We start from the raw sequence: 15,000 nt of genomic DNA, 5'->3' as shown, positions 1-15,000 counted from the left end.
GCCTGCTGGTGTGGTTTTGCGGCCTTTCTAGTGTTAAACAACTCACTAGACTGCTATGAGACCAACGCCCTACAATAATCTTCATTTCTGTTTTATTATTTTGATGTTTAAATCAAAACAGTTTGGGTGTTTGGCCCAGCAAAAATAATTGTGTGCATGTGTCCATTCATGATTGTGTACTTTCATGCATGCTAGCGCATGTGTGCATGCTCTATATATAGTTATATCCATGCATTGTGTCTTTGCTGTGTGTGTGCATATACGCACATATATGACACAAGCACATGTGTTTACTTTGTACCTGGTGTTAAATGAAGGGGAGACAGTGGGGAGAATTTGATTCTTCTATTCTGACTATTCTCAAGTTCAGAGTTTTTAGGAAGAAACAATAAACTCAACGGACTAATCTTTCTTCTGGAGTAGTTTTGAAAGGAAAGGGGTAAGTTTTAGTTCTGGTTCTAGAGCAGGTTGCATCATTAAAACTAACCTCCTCTTATGTGGATATTTTATTATTAGAAAAAATAACTACTTCTCAACATTGAGCTTATACTTGCTTATGCTTTTTGTGGGATAATGGGTTAAATTAAGAGAGTGAATACAAGAGACTTTGCTAAAATGGTTCCAGCATCCTAAAACGCTCGCTCATCTTCTATCTCTCTCTCTCTGTCCTACTGTTATGTATTCCTGAGTCAAAACAGGTCCCAGCAAGAAGAATGCCGGTCCAAACACTGTTTCCATGGTTGCGGAACTTGCACGTCGTTGTCAAGGAGACGTGATTGTTTTATCACTGTTGTCCTTCTTCAGCGCTGGGACCTTGGGAGGATCCAAGGTCTGTACAACAATGACAGATCAATCATGTTTCCTTGACAGGGACAAAGCGAGAGAGAAAGGAGGGAGAGTGTGTTTTTCTGACTTACGACAGAGTCCTGTGTGTGTGTGTGTGTGTGTGTGTCTCCTACCTCGCGGTCAGCCAGGTCGGCCTGCAGCTGGGAGACTTTCTCCCTCAGCTCCTTCAACTCCTTCTTGTTGGAGTCCATCTCCTCCCCCTTCTCCCTCTCCTCCCTCTCCCTCTGCTCCTTCAACCGCTCAATGATACGCTCCTGGAGAATATGGGGGGAGGAGGAGATGGGGAGAAAGGAAGTGTTGGAGGAGAAAGAGAGGGAGAGAGGGAGGAGAGAGGTGAAGAGGAGAGTGAGCGGGAAGAAAAGGTGAGAAGGAAAGGAGGAATGGAGACAAGAGCAGGCGAAAGAGAGGAGGAGGGAAGGAAAAATGGAGAAGAGAGAGGGGGGAGTAAAGGAGAAGGAAAGGGAAACATAAAGGAGGGAGGGAAGAGGGGGGAAAGAAGGAAGGAGGGAGGGAAAGAAGAAGGCAAGGAGGGATGAAGGGGAGAGAAGAGAGTTTGAAGGGAGGGAGAGGAGGAGAGAGGGAAGGGGAGTAGAGATGGAGGAGAGGGAGACAAAGCAGAAAGAGGAGAGGGAGGGAGAGAAGAAGGGGGAGGTGAGGAGGAATGAAGGGAAGAGAGGAGGGAATGAACGGAGAGAGAAGAGGAGGGAGAAGGATGGGGGGGAAGGTGAGACGGGGAGGCAAAGGCGAAGGGGAGGAGGCGAGTAGAGAAAGATTGAAGGACAAGGGAGACAGAGAGGGAAGCAGATGGAGGACAGAGGGGTGAAACGAGAAGAACGAGGGGGAGGGAGGAGAGAAAGAGACCAGAAAAGGACAAAGAGAGAGAGACAGAGAGAGAGAAAGAAACAGAGAAGTAGAGAGCAAGGTAGAGAGAGATAGGGGAAGAGATGGAGAGAGAGACAGACAGAGAATAAAAATCACCTCATACAGTCCAACAGTCATTCACAGTCACTCAATATCAAATTTCTATACTAATAACAGTCGTATTAAACTTTATGTACATGGCAACTTTGACAGGATCTAACAGCCAACAGTGATTTTAGACTCATAATACGTTCTGGCACAAGATGTAATATTCACAACCACTAAAACACTATAGACACTCTCCAGCTATAGAGCAACATAGAGGCCAGTTCAATCAAAAGTACAAAAGTTCACACACACACAAAACGCAGTATACAAACACCAAAGTGTGTATATTGGCTGTCCTGTGTGTGTGTGTGTGTGTGTGTGTGTGTGTGTGTGACCTACAGCAAAGGTTTGCACGAGTAATATGAAACCAACTCTGCTTTGAAACATAACACTCTCAGTGCGCAACAATGTGTGTGTGACAAAGAAAGAAAGAACGCAAGAAAAGAAAGAGAGAAGTGCAAAGGAACCAAAACAAAGTGAATTAAGGGGAAAAAAGGCGAGTAAAAGTATTAAAAAAAAAACGAGTCTGAGTGAATTGGGAGTCGTCGGCCACCTCAGCCAGCCAACACTCACACGTCTAACTGACACCCTGAATATTAGTCACCCGACAATTAATACTGCCTAGCCCTGTTTCCTGTGTGTGTGTGTGTGTGTGTGTGTGTACGTGTGTGAGAGACCCAGAGCGAAAGAGATAGACAGTGAAGTCAGTAACACAATCGCCCATAACTTCCACATACACACACACACACACACACACACACACACACACACACCTCAGCCCAGTACATAAATATTCATTCGTCGAACACTTTAAAGCAGTCTGGTTGGAACTAGGAGTTGCGGTATGAATGTCGCTGGTTCAATTCCCAGAAACAGGGTCAAGTCCTGACTAAGAGCAGTCTGAAGAATCAAACTGTAGATCATAAATCAGGTGGCTGTTGGTTCAATTCCCACACTTGAGAGTCATAAACTCATATGGATGGGACCTGGATGTTTAAAACCAAACATCGCCCATGTGGTTGTTGGTTCAATTCCCATTAGTCAAAACCACGTGGCTTTGTGTTGGAAGGTGCTATTCCTGAATATTTAATGAAAACGGACTGCGAGTGATTAAAGAATGAAACAGACATTGTGATTATTGGTTTGATTCCCATTATCCAGAGTCATAAGGTCAGCTGGTGGGTGGTCGATGGTTTTCTTCTTAGTGGTTTTATTAATCTAACCCTGCTTGGGATTTGACCTTAAATTGACCAGCGTGTGTGTGTGTGTGTGTGTGTGTGTGTGTGTGTATGTGTGTGTGTGTGTGTACCTTCTCAGCCAGAGCCTCCTCCAGTGTTCCCAATGCGGTGTCGGTGTTAGAGGTGTCAGTCTGTAAAGACTTGACTCTGTCCTTCAGACCGGTCAGCTGCTTGTCTTTGTCCCTCAGCTGGTCCTGGAGGTTCTCTATCTGCAGAGAGAACAGGACAGAAATAATGAAAGACAACAGATTTTTAAGGGATGTTTTGATGCATAATTTACCTGTTTGCCAGAGGGGGATATTTTGGTGGCAACTCAAATCAAAGAGATCTCAAACTGGGCCAAATTAAAGCAGGAGGCAGTCCACTGGGACCGATGCTTGTAATGTTGACAGTCGTGATTTATTTTGCTGCTATTCATCAAAATGTGTCATCACAATTAATTTCACTACAGTAAAGTAATGAAGAAAATCTGACAAGTAACATCTTAATAACTTAACTTTTATTAATTTTATGCGTTTAATATTTATTGTCAGTATCATTCTTGAAGTGGTACACCTCAAGAACCCTGTTTATTTTAATTTTAGTGACATCTTCCGTGTTAAGCGCTCATTGCTGTGGTGTTTCTGCACTGCACTTCCCACAGATCAGCTGTCAATCAAACAGTGTGTCCAGCACTGTGACGTCTTTTTCCTTGGATTTTCTGATGATGCAGTTTGAGTTTCTGTAGGTGGCGCTCTTCTCTTTGTCTGTTCAGCCATGGTGGCTACTGTCACTCAACATAGTGTGTGCTAAAGTGTGCGTAAACACACCGTTTTCAGCCAGTCTCTGCTTAGTACACAATTTTGGGTGAGTCTGTGACACCGGACCAACCATCTCTACTCGGAGGGTTAGGGTTAGATAAAGGAGTTACTTCTAAAAATGGAATTTAGTGCTGATTCGCTCTTTAAAGAGTAAGCATGGAGCAGTAGAGCCAACGATCTGACACATGGATGATTTTGGGGTCTGTCTTGCCTTAACGGGTAAGTTGGCCAACGAACCAATCTCCCAAAAGCTTGGTGTATTGTAAGTTAAAACATCTTCTCAGATGGCCGTTCAAGGGACGATTTCTTGTCAAAATGTGGTCTGTGGTCTAATGCGATTTCCTTGATATGAAAAACCACTGTATTATAACTGTGATAGTCACATCTCTCTGTCTCTCTCTCTCTCTCTGCCTACACCACATCAGCTTTTACCCCTCCTCCACACACACAATCCACCTCCATCTTTCTTTTTCTCTCCCTTTCTCCCTCCCCGTTTCTCTCTCTCTCTCCCGTTTCCTCTCACAGCGATTTAGTAGCAGATTAATTTTCTGCTAAAACACAGAATCAGCAGAAATAGCCAGAGAACTCACCCTCACCCCAAGCCCACAAAGTAAGTGTGTATCTGTGTGTGTGTGTGTGTGTGTGCATATGTGCGTGTGTGTGTGTGTGCTTGAGAGAGATCACAGACAAAGATAAAGACTTATGTCAACTTTATGAACTTCATTAAAAGAATGGATGGAACAAGAGATTGAACAGTACAGAAAAAACAAATGAAGAATCGAAACAAAGAGAGACAGAGAGAGAGAGAGAGAGAGAGAGAGAGAGAGAGAGAGAGAGAGAGATGGAAAGCTGTTATGAGTGCACCTGGGTGGTACAATTACACCCATCTCTCATTATCTCTCTTTCTCTCTCTCTCTCTCCATCCATTTCCTTGGCACACAGAAAGGGAAAACAAGAGATTGACAACCTGCCACAGAAATAAAAATCTGAAGAAAGAAAGTCAGACTGGTATGTAACCTTTGACTCCATTGCAGGTGAGCCACACACATTTACAGTACCACAGTGTGTGTGTGTGTGTGTGTGTGTGTGTGTGTGTGTGTGTGTGTGTGTGTGTGTGTAGAAGTTTCATGAAACATTTCCAGCACCTCATTAATCAACTGTCCACCTGACAGCTTGATTGACAGCTCCTCCTGTGTCTAACTCTCTCTCTCACACACACACACACACACACAAAACATAGACCATGCAACCATATTGCAAAAGACAAAAATATCGCTCTCTCTCTCTCTTTCTCTCTTTCTCTCTCTCTCTCTCTCTCTCACACACACAGACACACACTCACTTGACATTGAGAGGGAGTGAGGCTCTTTGATCCCGTCTGCACTTCCTCAAACTGACAACTGCTGGATGCTTAGCACACAAAACAGACACACACACACACACACACACACACACACACATACACACACACACACTTTCTCTGCCTCTTTCTTGCCCTATTTTTGTCCAAAACCCTCTATAATTAGGAACTGGTATATTTTTTAACAAAAGATTAGCCGTCTTGCCCTTTAAATTCATCTACGTCATGGCGCTCCTTCACAAATAACAGAAAATTACAGGGAACGAGAATGATGGGAGAGAAGAAGAATACCTTCACACTCTTCATCGTCTATGTAATCATGGTTATATATTTCACCGCTAACATAAAGTGACAGATAAAGACATAAAGGAGGGAATGAGAGCGGAGGAGGGGGACAAAGGGGAAACGGACATTTTTGGTTTATTCACACATATAAACGGTAAAACATGGAAAAAGAGAGAAGAGAGGAGAAAACAAATGTGCAGGTTAGATAAAGGAGGAGTCAGTACCATCTCTCTCTCTCTCTCTCTCTCTCAGACAGTGGATTGCATTCTATTTGAAGTAGGCAGAGGTCATCATTTATTGAACAAGAGGAACTCATTAGTATGCATCTGATTTCAAACACACTCTGTCTGTCTGTCTCTCTCTCCTCCCCTTCCCTCTCTTTCTTTATGTCTGTCTGCCGGTTTGTCTTTATCAATTATCCTCGCACTCCCCATCTCTGTTTTTGTATAAGTGACAACCGGTCTGTCTCTGAAGAGAAGCAGACAGAAAGGGAGGAAGAGAGAGAGAGGAATGGACGAATTAGGAGAGAAATAGAGAGAGGGGGAAATAAAGAGACAGGGAGAGATGGAGGGATGGAGAAAAAAGAGGGAGAGTTAGTATTTATGTAACAAAAGACATACAGGCTCTTAGTGGGCAGTGGGTCTGGTTACAATATTCAGACTCAGCTTTCTCCTTTCATTCAACGTTGAATAAATGTTACTGTCTTCACTTTTGTCTTGGCTGAACCCCACCCTATCCTCCATCCATCCATCCATCCATCCATCCATGCCGCTGGTTATTTACTGTAGTTTATCCCCTCCACCCCCCCCCACCCCCCTCTTCTGTCTGAAAGCTCTTCACCAGCATGTCTGACCAGCATGACTCTTGTCAGAGTGTGTGTGTATGTGTGTGTGTGTGTGTGTGTGTGTGTGTACCAGATAGCAAAGACGGGGGGTCAGTCCGGCCCATCCATCTAACTGACAGCATTGCCATAGGGACACACACACACACACACACACACACACACACACACTAAAAAGAGGCCAAAAATATTCAGAAAATGCCTGTAACTGCCTCTTCCTGCCTGCCTACCTGTCTGTCTCTCTTTCCGTCTGCTTGCCTGTCTATCTTCCTATCTTCCTGTCTGTCTTTCTGTCTGTCTGCTTTCCTCTCGCTCGTGAACCTGCTCCCAAAACACACACAGTGTTATACTCCCATCTAGTGGTGAAAATATTATATGATAATATCACATTTTTAGGATGACAATTACATACTGGTAGTGTGTGTGTGTGTGTGCATGTACTGTATGTATGTCATCCAACATTCTTCTGCAATAGCTTTAAGTAATAATCAGTTACATTTTCATCTAAATGAACGTCCTTAGCTTTTATCTATATCTACATAAAACAATAGTGATTCAACCTATAGCCAGTTCATGAGTTCATGTTCATCTTTTCCATTTGGTGTTCTAAGCACCCACTGTCTGGTCAGACTTTCCTGTGAAACATCCTCTGGTGCACGGGAAGTGATGTGTTTTACGTTTCTGGTTTGTTTGGAATAAATAGAAGAAGAACTGGGTAGTTGTCATGAGCAGTGATAGCCACCGTGGCTGAACAGACAAAGAGACGAGCGCCACCTACAGAAATTCAAACTGCATCAACAGAAAATCCAAGGAAAAGACATCACAGTGCTGGACACACTGTTTGATTGACAGGTGATCTGTGGGAAGTGCAGTGCAGAAACACCACAGCGATGAGCGCTGAGTAACAAAGATGGAGACTAAATAAAAACAATACTTTACATAACTTTATATTTGTTGACATTCAGCATGTCTTGGATGTGTGTGTGTGTGTTTGTGTGTATGTGCATGTGTGAGTATACAAACCTCTTCCAATCTGCAATATGTTAACTTTACGTTCCTTGATGTCCAGCATGGTCAAAGAAGCATTTGTGAATGTGCACGTTTGTGTGTGTGTATGTGTGTGTGTGCACTCTCCTTACCTTCTTCTGCAGTACATTAACTTTGCGCTCCTTGACGTCCAGCATGTCTTTGAGGTCGGAGATCTCTCCCTGCTGAGTGCCTTTCTCTTCCGTCAGCTCTGTGATCTGCTGGCTCTTCTTAGAGAGGAGAGACTCCTTCTCCTCCAGACGGAGACGCAGCGCATCCCACCTGCACACACACACGCACACACATACACACACACACACACACACAGTAGCAAGATGTTATTAAGCTTTCATACTCTTCATCTACATGTTTCTGTTTCTACTCCTCGTGAAAGTAGTGATTGTAGCAATAAAAGTACTAGTAACAGTTTACTGTTACTGTTACTGTAGTAGCTTACTGTTCTTGAGTTGTAACTGACTCTCTCTGATGTCTAAATGCTGTTTTTAGTATTTGTGTTACTATGTGTATCTTACTGTTCTTCCTAGTAGTAGTACTAGTAGTAGTAGTAAAAGTAATGGTATTACTGTGCCAGTCTCTAGTAGAGTAGTAGAACACATGGTTTGTCACTTTGATCAGTGACTCTTTTAGGACGTCTAGCTACTGTTTAGTATTCCTAGTAGTAGTGGTAGCAGTAGCAGTTGCAGTAGCATTAGTAGTAGTAGTAGTGGTAGTAGTAGTATTAGTGGTAGTAGTAGTATTAGTAGTAGTAGTAGTAGTAGTAGCAGTAACAGTAGTAGTGGTATTAGGAGGAGTAATGTGAAAGTTGTTGTTACAGGTCAGGTGATTATCTTTGTTGGAAAATAAGTATCCACAGACTGATGGACCACTTTCTGGCTTCCTTATGATGAGTAACAACATTAAATATAACAACATGGTTATATTAATAGTATCAGTAATAGTAATAGTGTTACTGTACCTCAGTCTGTAGTATAGCAGCTCGTTGCTCCTTGGCGGTGAGTGACTCTTTGAGTACGTCAACATGCTGTTTACTGTCAGAGAACTGATTGTTTAGAGTCTCCAGTTTGGTCCTGAGACCCAACAGCTCACTGTCCTTACGACTCAGGTCCTGCTTCGCCTGCTCCATCTGAGACACACACACACACACATACATATGACACGAAGAGAGATAGAGAGTGTGAGAGTGAGTGAGAGAGAGAGAGAGAAAGAGAGAGAGAGACAGGGAGAAAGAGAGAGAGAGAGAGAGAGAGAGAGAGAGAGAGAGAGAGAGAGAGAAAGAGTGAGAGGAAGAAAGACAGAGTTGGTTGTTTTGACCATGTAGTTTTACTTTGAATGTGCAGTACAAAGCATCATATGCTTACTATGTTAAAATGCATTAAAATACACTACAAGCTTTTCTAATTGAGCTCTTTCAAGGGATTTGAGACTGTCCAGTTTCTTGATTCTCTCCTGGAAAGCAAACAACAGTTAGACACACATCCAGAAACTCAGTACACAGTTGTACCAGAGTGTCAGGGTCAATTCTCTTTCAGTTCAGCCAAGATTTTTAAAAAACATGAAAAATGTTTTTTGAAAAATCTCCAAAACTGACAGAATTGAACAATAATCCCCCCAGCAACCCAATCCAAGTCACTATAGTTGAGAGAAATCTCATGCAATGAGAGAGGCAAGTTTAGAGACACACAGAGCAAGTACAGCTGGACGCTCGGCCTGAATTCTGTAATCGTAACGTTCAGACTGCTAGAAACAACTAGAATTGTCAAATGCCATTGATCAGAGATAGACTGGAGAGGTAAAGACCCCCTAATCTGTTCATACTAACAAAATAACATGCAAAAAGGTATGCTACACCTACTTCCGTCTAAAAAGAGAAAACACTCTAGGTCCCTAAAGCACTATTCTGGGTCAGTATGAACAGACCTAATGGCAAAGATAGATGTCACATCCTTCTCCAAGTAAATTCACCCGACTTTTAAATAAATCTTTGTATAGGTGAGTTACTGGGGTAAATCACGTTACTTCTAGACACGTAAATGCTTTAATTGAACCATACTCTGATTATTCACAATAAGCTGTGTATGGTGTGTTTGTAAACATATCCACTGAATCTAAACAAAGGCAATATTGTCAACAGTATTATCTCAGTGTCCCGTTTACATTCAGTTCAGATTTAAGCCGCTGCAGCGTCTCTCAGGCTCGGGTTGTCTAGCTCTATCGATCAATAGCCTTGAAGCGGTTATCCTCACTGTGTCTTGATCAATGTGAGCAAACATGTGATATTTAATTGACAGCAGCAGATCCAATGATACTGCAGCCACATGAGGAACTTTAAGTGATTACGTGTGATTGGCTACCAAATACTTGCTTTAAAAGATATAGACATATTTTCCATGTTGCTCTCCCATCCCCAAATAAGAAGTTGTCTGCATTAACAGAAGTTGCTCATCACTTGCTCAGCTCACAGGGAGTTATAGTTGCTTATTGCTGTCTGAACGCACGGTCACTCTAGTGTCACTCTACTGGGAATCTACTGAAGCAGCAGCCATCACCCAGGCACCCTGGGAGAGAGAGAGAGATGAATAGAGAAAGAAAGCAAGAAAGCAAGAAAAAAGCAAGAAGGAGCAAATGACTGAATGACCAGACAGACGTGTGTCTCTCTCTTACTGCAGACACCTCCTGCTGAAGCTCATTGGCTCGTTGCCTTAGTTCCTCCTTCTCTGATTGGCTGTGAGTTAGCTCGTCCTTCAGCTGCTCAACCTAGCAGGAGAGGGGGGCGTCACCATGACAACAAATCAGATGCCATAGTCTCCGACCACTTCGCACACACGAGCCAATCCCCAAGCCCCTTACATATTGAGAGAACATCTGAGAACTACGTACTTCTTATCCTGTAGCAGTACTATCACTTAGTAAAGAAACAACATTCTCAAATTGTGTATGTGTGTGTGTGAGTGTGTGGTATAATTTATATATGTCCATGTCAAACTTCATGACATGGAGTGCCAAGGGCCAAAACACAATGTAGATGCTCGTTCTGGTGGGCTGCAAGTGAAAAACTGTGCTTAGACATTAATAAAAAGTAACAAGTAGGCATTCATTTCTATGGCATCATGATGTTTGTTAATAAACACCTGGTAGAAGGCAAAGTGGCCCAAAATCATTCACCAAATATGATTACATTGTATCAAAACAGAATAAATCACTGTCATCGATGCGAAAGCCACAGCATGACAAAAGCTATGCATCTGCAAAGAGAAAGGTCTCAAGGAATGAAGGATGCTGTTCTTCTCATTGATGCCCATGTATTGTTTGAAATTTGCAATGGGAGTTTTTAACAGGTTTATGGGGCCCAAGTGTCATGAAACCAACAACAACACATAAACAACCATGCAAACTTCCAGTTGAAGCAAGAAAAAGAAAAAAAACCAAACTAGACTTAAGAGGCTTTTACCCGACAGCATCACATTGGGGTAATACAGAAAAATACACTTGATGTGGGTTTCATGACAGCAATTCTGCATCCCTCCTAGGAAGCTTGTAGCTTAAATATAATTGGGAACACAAAATTATGTCTTCCTTACCTGAAATTCACAGTCTGATATAATGACGATGTTTTGATGAGAATAGACTCTACTCCTCGGTACTAAACCATCTACATGACTGTCTTATGCTCCAATAAATAAGCTGAATATAGTTTTACAGTGGCGTGTCTCTTTAGTTGAAATATTCCTAACATGTGATCAAGTCAGTAGTCCTCGTGGTTCATAGTATCTCTGGACTAACCAATCACATGGAGGCTTGTGGCTGTTAAAGCCCCGACTCATGATTGGAGTACAGCAGCCCCAGGTCTTGAATGTATTTTAAGGATGAAAGTGCGTCAATGATGGCCTTTATCTAAGACCTTTAATTTGAGTTACAATGGGCTATGAAATTTTCATCCAGAAGAATCGCTTTAATAATGTATGTAAACATACTGAAAAGGTAGTTTACTGACAGTGATAAACATAGAAGTAATGTAATAGGAACACAGTAGTAAAGTGCAGTGATGAAGGTGTAAATTACTACTTTGTACTTTGTGTGAGAAAAACAAACAGAGACAAAAACAAATGAATTTCACCTTAAAAACAAACAAAAGAAACAAACACAGGAATTGTATTGAATTGCAAATTGGCGCCACATGACAAGACTACCGGTGTGTTTTAATGAGCCTGGCTCCCACAGTAACGCTTTTATTTTGTTATTGACACTAAAAATATCTGTCATGCGCAAGATGACGGGTTTTTACCAGCAAACTAGAAATTCCGACTGTTTTTCAAAAAAGAGAAGAGAAGTAACATGGTCAAAGGTGTGTGAGTGTGCGTTGCCTTACCTTGTTCTTCATGAACTTGGAGTGGGATCTGTAGACCTCCATCTGTTTGATCTCCTCCTCTCGCTCCTCGCTGCTCAGCGCCCCGTTGGACTTCAGCATGTTGACCTCGTCCTCCAGCTCCCTCAGGCCGCGCTCCAGAGAGCTGATCTTAGAGTCCTGGCAGGACGGCAACACACTCACATGTTAGAGACAACTCAATGCTACTGCATGATGTTCACATAAACATCCTATTTATATTACATTTTGGAATAGTGATATGAATTGCGGTACATGTGCACATACAGTAGGTTTTTCTACAGTTTCTTCTTCAGCATCTTAAAGCAGAAAACTGTTGAGTGATGAGCAGAGCTGGAGGCCAAATCAAATCAAATCAAAGGTTATAGCAACTGGATTGGGGAATTGTGTTGTTGAAGATAGGACTTGCTCACACAAGTGGTTGTTTTTGTGCGTCTTTGACAGTCAAATTGTTTATGTTAGCTGTGTCTGCTATTAGCTGTGGAAAGACTATTAGCTGCTATAGCTAATGTTAGCTGTTGTGTCTGCTAACTGCCTTTAGCCAGTTAAAACTGATACTGTTAAAACTGATACTGTTATAACTACTTATAGGCTACAATTTACACAATTAGACCTAATTGCTTTGGAGATAAATATAACATGATCGACATGAAGTAGCTGACTGTTTTGATAGGTGAACCACAGCCACTGGTGTGAGCAAGTGCTAGCTTCAACATCATGTATCCTAACATTACCCTTCAGTCCAGCTGCTGCAGCCTTTCACTTTGTTGTCAAACTCAACTGAACTCTTGGACTGGATGCCAGCTGTGGCTGCTGCCACCTGCTGGCCCAGCCAGAAAACTGGCACTAATTCTTAGAATTTGTTCAATTTGAACAGAATAAAAGATTTTCTCAGATATATTGCTTGATTTGTAGACCAGGGATTCCAGGCAGAGCCAGAACAGCCCATTTAGCAGGCTGTCCAAAACACATTCCCTCTAGGAAAGAAACTGCAGCCTCTTGCGAATCGGAAATTGAAGTTGTTAATAATGCAGTTTTGATATTTTTTGATCAATATGGCAGCCCTCATTTTGATAGTGTTATAAACAGATTTTTTTAAACTGTCTTGTTGCTCATTGCAGAGCCTCTTTTGCCTTCAAGTCACTGTATTCCTTTAATGTTGAGCCCTGCATTGTATGTCCTGCACTGTATGAGAGGTCCTGTTCTAGTGATGCTGATTCTCTCACACTTAAATAAAAAACAACTAAAAAACAACAACAAAAACAACAACAACAACAACAACAACGTAGGTTTACCTTCATTTCGATGACAGTCTGCAGAGCCTTGGTCTTGGCTGATTCTGGAGCTGCTTCATATCTCCTGTGCAGCTCCTGAGACACACACACACCACGATGGTCAGCAGATGACAGAGAGAGAGACACAGAGGGATGGAGGGAAGGATGGAGCGAAGGAACACAGGGTCGTGGGCAGGTGGAGGAGGGGACTGGGATGGACGGAGAGGGATGAAGGGAGGGCTGGACAGAGGGTGAGGGTCGCGGGGAAGGAGCAGGAAAGGAGGGCGAGTGCTGGAGGGATGCGTGGAGGGACGGGTGGATCGTGGAAACGACAGCGAAAGAGGGATGGAAAGGAGGACAGAAGGAGGGATGGATGGAGGGAGAGGGCCGATGGGAGGGAGAGGAAGGGACGGGGAAGGAGGGGGAGGAACGGAGCGGGGGGTGACGGGACGGGGAGACGGGGAAAGGAGGAGAGCATTGGAAGGAGGGAGACACATGGAAAGGAGGCGGGATGGGGATGGGGATGGAGGGAGAGACGGGGAAGGAGGGAGAGATGGGGATGGAAGGGGAGAAGGGGAAGGAGGGGGAAGGAGGAAGCAGGTGTTTCCCTCTCGCCGAGGCGCTGGCTTTTAGCATCCTGGGGTCGATCCGTCCGTCCCACATCCTTCAGCCTCTATGGGACGCCACTCGTTAAGCTGCTGACTCTGCTTCAGCCTCAGATGCTACTGGATGATCGAATCTGACGGCCTCAAGCGATCCTAATTCAATTAACTGGCTCTCAGCTTCAAATGCCTGTGATTAATCCAACTGATTAGCTTCAAATGCTTGAGAAAATGTGCAAGGAAATTCAAATGCTAAGGAAAATCAAACTTCCAAAAATGTTCTCCCTATAAGTCTCCAACTTCCAACCAGCTTCAGTCTCTTATAGCAGACTACATACTCTACATACTACAAAGCAATGACTAATCAACCTTCATTGCTGTGTTTTTCTATTAGAATTCAGTAGATTTTGATTTTTTTTCAAAATCTTCAACTGCAATTTTGACTACACTAGTTTAACGAGATCCTGTCTGTCTGCCGTTGCCACAACGCCAACTCAGTAGTCAAATGAAGTGAGAGGAGGGAGAGCAAAAGAGAGGGAGAGAAGGAACGGGGGTAGTGGGAGATGGAAAGAGACAAAAAGGACAGAGAAAGAGAGATAGAGAGGGAGGGAGGGACGGAATGAACGCCGAGGGGAGGATGTTCTGGTAGTGCTATCAGAAAAAGAGCGCATGCATCACTGCTTTTCTTTGGAGGACACACACTTAGAGGCTAACAAAGACAGCTAATGCATTAGCCAGGCAGCACACAAACACACACGTATATAAAAAGGGATAGTAGGTGCCACTGCTGGAGGCACTGGTATGAATGCTCTGAACACACACACACAGTCCCAGGAAAGATTCCTTGTTTGGTTATCACTTCCTCGAGAGCGTAAAAGGCAGGATTAATACAGATGCTGCACTTTGGCTCCATGCCCAAGAGGAACTGTTTGGGATTTAACTCTACTGTATAATGTTCAAAAAGGAAATGTAATGCAGGATGGATGCAGGATAAATGCCTGAAGTGGGGTTTCTACTGTAGTTTCTAATGTAAATGTCAATGGTTTAGTCTTTACTCTAGCAAATTTTAACAGCAAAAATAACAACAAATTTTGAGATCTTGGCTTAGTCCAATGTTCAAAGTCATAGTCTGTTGTCAAATGCAGCTAAAAGAAACAAACTGAGATATTTTGTCCAGCAGACTGACATACTGTGAAGCAACACCCGCCAGAAGATATGCTAGGGAGTAGTGATACGTTTAATTCCCCTTCACCTAATTAGGTTTTAAGCCTTTCTGAAAAAAAACTCCTCCTCTCTCTCCCTCCCCTCTTCTTCCACTCACTCTATCTCGCTCTGTCACTGGAAATGACTGAGTCAT

General features: G+C 43.0%; 1 protein-coding gene across 1 annotated transcript in view; it reads right to left on the bottom strand.

Moving 5' to 3' along the window:
• The window catches only part of LOC139640827 (ELKS/Rab6-interacting/CAST family member 1-like), a 102,111-nt gene that overhangs the window by 66,304 nt on the left and 20,807 nt on the right, over positions 1-15,000 (bottom strand). The window contains exons 6-11 of the mRNA XM_071515005.1: positions 13,063-13,137; positions 11,753-11,908; positions 8,337-8,509; positions 7,479-7,647; positions 3,125-3,262; positions 960-1,100 (exon numbers count right to left, since the gene is read on the bottom strand). Coding sequence (XP_071371106.1) covers positions 960-1,100; positions 3,125-3,262; positions 7,479-7,647; positions 8,337-8,509; positions 11,753-11,908; positions 13,063-13,137 — 852 coding nt within the window. The remainder of the gene's footprint in view (positions 1-959; positions 1,101-3,124; positions 3,263-7,478; positions 7,648-8,336; positions 8,510-11,752; positions 11,909-13,062; positions 13,138-15,000) is intronic.

Source organism: Centroberyx affinis, unplaced genomic scaffold (assembly GCF_046629955.1).
Source record: "Centroberyx affinis isolate AG114_WGS23_722 - 3 ecotype Tasmania unplaced genomic scaffold, CSIRO-AGI_Caff_v1 ptg000295l_1, whole genome shotgun sequence".
NCBI lineage: Eukaryota > Metazoa > Chordata > Actinopteri > Beryciformes > Berycidae > Centroberyx > Centroberyx affinis.
The sequence above is the reverse complement of the archived record's forward strand: the minus strand, read 5'-3'. Positions and strand labels throughout refer to the sequence as shown.